This window comes from Microtus ochrogaster, chromosome 5 (genome assembly GCF_000317375.1).
Source record: "Microtus ochrogaster isolate Prairie Vole_2 chromosome 5, MicOch1.0, whole genome shotgun sequence".
NCBI classification, from domain to species: Eukaryota; Metazoa; Chordata; class Mammalia; order Rodentia; family Cricetidae; genus Microtus; species Microtus ochrogaster.
In genome coordinates, this window is record NC_022012.1 from 95,147,493 (window position 1) to 95,153,504 (window position 6,012).

The 6,012-nt window shown below is 46.1% G+C and overlaps 1 protein-coding gene across 3 annotated transcripts in view; it reads left to right on the forward strand.

Moving 5' to 3' along the window:
* Zkscan7 (zinc finger with KRAB and SCAN domains 7) overlaps positions 1-4,568 on the forward strand; it is a 10,921-nt gene extending 6,353 nt beyond the window's left edge. For all 3 annotated transcript variants that reach the window (XM_026779361.1, XM_026779360.1, XM_005348219.2), the window contains 3 exons: positions 86-177; positions 430-544; positions 2,989-4,568. In XM_026779361.1, coding sequence (XP_026635162.1) covers positions 86-177; positions 430-544; positions 2,989-4,358 — 1,577 coding nt within the window. In that variant the 3' untranslated portion in view covers positions 4,359-4,568. The remainder of the gene's footprint in view (positions 1-85; positions 178-429; positions 545-2,988) is intronic.
* Positions 4,569-6,012: the final 1,444 nt, after the last annotated feature.

Sequence of the window (6,012 nt, forward strand, 5' to 3'; positions counted from 1 at the left end):
GACACCCACAAATCCACTTCTCTGGCACATGGACCTTAGGGAGCTGAGAGCAGGCTTGACCCACTGTGTTCACCTTTCACCCCAGGTCCTGCTTGTCTTGAAGTGGGGAGTGCAAGAGCCCAGGCTACTGTGGGGAACTCCACAGCAGTGGCTGAGCTTAGGATGGTCAGGCCTCGGGTGAGTGTGGCTCTCTTTTGATTCCATGTCTGGGATGTGGGGGAGTGGGTGGAACTCACTTCCTGCCCGGTGCTTCCCCTGGAACTAGGTCCCTGCCCCTGGCTGTAACGGGTCCATTCAGCCCAGTTTTGTTCTTTTTGATTGTTGACCCAGCTCTTTCCACTGCCATTTTGTTCTCTGTGATGTCTGTACTCCTGAGAACTCTGCTCTTCTGGCTGAGACTTTATGAACAATAGAAGCTTGTCATTGCAGGAGATTACAGTGAATAAGGACTCAATGCAGAGAAGGTGGAAAAGCCTGGCACTCAGTCAGAACGCCCTGAGCCAGAACATGAAGGAGGAAAACAAGCACAGCGTGGCCGCTCTGGGTAATGATTCCCATGTCTGTAACTGCATCCTGTCCTCTGGACAGCAGAGTTTTAACTTTTATTATGAATATCTGCAAACATAAATTGGATGTATATAATGGATCTCTCTGCACCCATCACCCAGTTTAACAGTGGCCATTTTCTTTAATGACTGATCAACAGTAGAGAGCTAACTTGGATTTTCTTAGCCATAAGTAAGAGTTCTGTGGGTTTTGGAATGTCTTTGTGTTTGAGGGATTGCAAGAATGGGGACCCAGAACAAAGCAGTCAGAATAGACAGTGGGAAGCGGAGGTCTGAGGGTGTCCCGTGTGACCAGTGCAGCTGCTTCGGGCTTGTGCTTGCTGCACGTTCCTTCCACTGATGCTCTCAGATCTTTCAGCCCTCCCATTCCTTCTGGCTCTGTGGACCGTCAATAATTCTGCCTGGTGACGAGCTACAGATAAGCTAGACCTGGGTCTTTCTGGTCCCTGGCCAGCTCTAGTCACCTGTCATCCTTGGGGCGTGTTCAGGGTCACTTGACCCCGAGACCCATCTGTAATTAGCAACCCAGGACAGTAGACAACTTAACAGAGGTGCACATGAAAGTTACTGGCCTAAATATTTTAAAATTTCATTTGCTAAAGATTTGCTGACCTGGGCCTCATTGCAAAGTGGTTTAAAGGAACCAGCATTTTGGTATTTGTTGATAACCATGAATTTTTCTCCAGATTTTACATCTGAATCTCCAAAACTGCAGACCAATATTTAACTATTTAATTTTCTTATTACTTTAGAGACAAGATCACAAGGGCATGCATTAATTTATATTTTAAACCACTGGTGCTTCTTTTAATTTTTATAGGAATATAGAACTAGCTTTGCCCAGTCCTTAGCCCTGCCATCTCCTTCAACACTGTTCTGAGTGTGTGCATGTGTTCCCACCGACACGTTGCACAGGAGATCAATTTTTGAACTCTTGTCACAATGTCACAGTGGAGATTCTCATCAGCTCACTGCCATCTTTGCTTTCTTTCTTGTCAAGGTTCCCTCCCTCCCTAAACCAACTGCTACCACTCTCTCCATAGGTCTTACTGTAGCTCTGTCTGGCTTGGAACTCTGTGTAGACCAAGCTGACCTTGATCTCACAGAGATCTACCTGCCTCTACCTCCTAAGAGGTGAGATTAAAGGAACCACCAACACATGGCCCAGCATATTTTTGGAGACATGTGGAATTGTAAACAGAGGCTGCTCTTTTGTTTTCTGGCCACCCAGACCCAAAATAATCACACAGAAACTGTATTACTACAACATTGCTTGGCTTATTAGCTCACACTTCATATTGGCTAGCTCTTATATCTTAAATTAGCCCATTTCTATTTTTTATATTTTACCACAAGGCTCATGGTTTACTGGTAAGGTTCCAGCGCATCTGTCCCCTGCGGCAACTACGTGGCTTCTCTCTGACTCCGCCTACTCTCTCTATATCTATGTTCAGATTTTCCAACTGGCTTTGCTCTGCTAAGCCATTGACCCAAAGCAGCTTCTTTGTTAACCAATAAAACATATTCACAGTATACAGAGGGGAATCCCACCTCATGGAGCTGTACAATGTCAGGGTGGAGAGGAACCTACTTTAGCCACTCACTAAGAAGACAGCGTCGCAGTGACTCTGGGAAATGGTGCGACGTTGTGCTACAACCCAGCGCTTACTTTTCAGGCTTCCTCCTGCACAGGCTGTGCTAGCTCAGGTTCCTCCATCCTTGCCCTTCTCCTCTCTGGACTATTGTTTCTCTTTTCTCTCTACTTCTCAATTGTAGCGCGCCACGGCGCTGCCCTGTTCTCAGGGTCTGGCATTAAGCCCGTTGCCACTTTTTCTATTGTCCCTAGTTGGTAAACAACTTCTGCGCACGCTCGCCGCTGGCCCAGGAGTAATTTGATTCTCACCTATCGCTTGCTCACACATCTTGCTCACACGATCGCCTCAGTGTGGTCTGAGCCAATCGAGCAGTGATAACGTCAAATCAGGCAATGACATGTCAGAGGCGGACCAGGGGCTGTATATATTCCCCGCATGGACGGGCTCGGGGTCTTTTTGCCTCTATCTACGCTTCAGTCTTGTATGCTCCATTAAAGTACGTTCCAAGAAGAATCCTGTTGTGGCGTCTTCTCTGCTGGCGGAGTCGCGCGCTGCACTCAATATGTTGTCTCATTCCTTTTTTTTTTCTTAAAAGATTTATTTATTTATTATATATGCTGTATTCTGTACCAGATCTCATTACAGATGGTTATGAGCCACCATGTGGTTGCTGGGAATTGAACTCAGGACCTTCTGAAGAACAGGCAGTGCTCCTAACCTCTGAGCCATCTCTCCAGCCCCTTTGTCTCATTCCTTAATGATAATATTATTTTTTTCGGTTACAAAGCAAAAAAGAAAAGTAAAAATTGTCTTGTTCTCTCTTTTAGCAACAGGTAAGAACAGGATGGAAAGTTCTGAGTACACTCCAAAGCACGACGTTTCTGAAGGATCCGATTCACTTGACATATCCTCAGCGGGACTCTCTGGAATGGCGTTGGTAGAACCAGGAGATATCTGTGAAGATCCTGTAGCACAGGCGGAAGGGCAGCCCCTAGATGATGAAGGGAGTGAACAAGAAAGTGACTTCTTGGAAAAGAAAGCTAAGAAAAATTCCACAGAACACAGAAATGAGGAGTGTAAAGATGGAGGGGAACATGCAGATCTTCCCTCTAGTTCTGCTGAGCTCCAGCGAGAAGCAAAGAGACGGAAGCTCTATCAGTGTGAGGAGTGTGACAGAGTTTGTAACCGGAGCTCACACCTCCTTGGACACCAGAGAACCCAGACTGGAGAGAAACCCTGTGAGTGTACTGAGTGCGGGGAGAGCTTCCGACAGACATCTCAGCTAACTCTTCCCCTCAGGACACACGCAGCGGGGAGGCCTTATGAATGTAGTGACTGCGGGAAGACGTACCAGCTCTGTTCCCATCTTAGTCAGCACCAGAGACTCCACGATGGGGAGACACTGTCTAAATGCCATGAGTGTGCCAAAGCCTTCACTCAGAGTTCCCAGCTCCTGGACCACAGGAGAACCCACACGGGGGAGAAGCCTCATGAGTGCAGTGAGTGTGGGAAAACCTTCTGCTCCAACAGAAATCTTCTGGACCACCAGAGAACCCACACTGGGGAGAAGCCTTATGAATGTAGTGTGTGTGGCAAGGCCTTTAGTCGGAGTAAGTGTCTTATTCGACATCAGAGTCTCCACAGTGGGGAGAAACCGCACAAATGTAGTGACTGTGGGAAAGCCTTCAACCAGAACTCTCAGCTCATTGACCACGAACGGATTCATACCGGGGAAAAGCCTTTTGAATGTAGTGAGTGTGGCAAGAAATTCAGTTTAAGTAAATGCCTTATTCGGCACCAGAGACTTCACACTGGAGAAAAGCCCTATAAGTGCAGCGAGTGTGGGAAATGTTTCAGTCAGAACTCTCACCTCATGATCCACCAGAGGATCCACACTGGGGAGAAACCGTACGCGTGTAATGAGTGCGGGAAGGTCTTCAGCTACAGCTCTAGCCTCATGGTTCACCAGAGAACCCACACTGGGGAGAAGCCCTACAAATGTAAAGATTGCGTGAAAGCCTTCAGTGACAGCTCACAGCTGATTGTGCACCAGAGAGTTCACACTGGCGAGAAGCCTTACGAGTGTATCGACTGTGGGAAAGCCTTCAGTCAGCGCTCCACATTTAACCACCACCAGCGGACGCACAGTGTGGAGAAGCCCACAAGCCTGCTTCGGACAGACAACAGGGAATTCTGAGTTAGCTTTGTTTATAAGGAGGGTATTTACCATACTCTCTTGGAAGCATTATTCAAATGACCATTGCTTAGTGCTCTTTCCTTTGGGCCACTAAGGTAGGGGAGCAGTAATAACTTAGTGCAGTCTTTTCTCCTCACTGTTGGAAAAGTAAGAGCCACATCTTCTGTTTACTTCTAGCTTTTTATTTTTTAAACTATTGCCGGGCAGTGGTGGCGCATGCCTTTAATCCCAGCACTCGGGAGGCAGAGGCAGGCGGATCTCTGTGAGTTCGAGACCAGCCTGGTCTACAAGAGCTAGTTCCAGGACAGGCTCCAAAACCACAGAGAAACCCTGTCTCGAAAAACCACAAAAAAAAAATATTTTTTAAACTATTTTAAAATATACCTCATTTTTTAGTTTTCCATTCCAGGATTTGTGACTTTCAACACAGAGATACTATCTCTACTTCATCCTAACTTCTGTGACCGCTGACTGACTCGGAGGCGCACGACGCAACTCTCATCGCTCCATTTTGTGGCTGTAGCTCTTCGTTTACTTTGCCCCTCACATTTTTTTACATATATGGGTGTTCTGCCTGCATATATGTCTGTGTACCACTCAGTACACATACATGTCTGGTGTCTACAGAGGCCAGAATAGGCCATCAGACCCCCTGGAACTGGAGTTAGAGATACTTGTCAGCCATCATGTGGATGGTGGGGATCAAACCTGAGTCCTTTGGCCGCGCAGCCCATGCTCTTAACCACTGGACCATTGCTCCAGCCTTCACACCTGTTCTTAAAGTTAGTTCAATGTGTAGCTTTTGTCATTTAAGCTCCCTAGAAATTTTTTCCTTTACTTGTTAATTTAGTATATTTATGTATGGTTGTTAGTTTATGCATATTTATGTGCGATTGTACAGTGAGTGCAGTGCTTTTAGAGAACACAGGAGGGCGGAGTCTTTAGAACTGGTGGTTGTCAGGCGTTGGGAGCTGAACTTGCATCCTCTGCAAGAACAGTATATACTCCTAACCACTGAGCCATCTCTCCAGCCCCTGAGGTTTGTTTTATTTTTTTTTCCCCTCTTAAACCTCTGTTGATCTGATCTCAACTTGCTTTGAGTTAGTTGATGCTATATGAATTTAACAGGTACAACTGTTAAATTCTCTTGTATTTATATACTTTCATACCAACATGAGGGATCTTTGTGGGTTTATATTTTTCATATATAGATAATTATATTAATTGATAAATAAATAATTTTTAAAATCTCCCTCGATCCTTAAATTTTGTCCCCTCTCCCCAAAGTTTTTAAGGTTGGGAGTGCACCTCCAGTGTCACATACAATATATTAATTACGGTATCGTAACTACTAGGGTATTGTTCTTAGAAAGCTAACTATATGTGAGACAGAGGGAGACGGACAGCACATTTTATTGTGTATTCAGTTGTGCAGGCAGGCCCCACCTCATGTGCTCTGTGTACAAGGACTCCATTCTGGCTCTTGAGTGAGCAGGCCGAGAAATATCAGTCAGAAAACTAGAAAGGCTTGTTGATGGCTCCAGTGGCTGTGCTAGGTGACGGACACACCCACCATAGTTTCTGTGAGTGTGCCGGAGATCTGAACTCAGGTCCTGCACTGGGTCACGGACACACCCACCATAGTTTCTGTGAG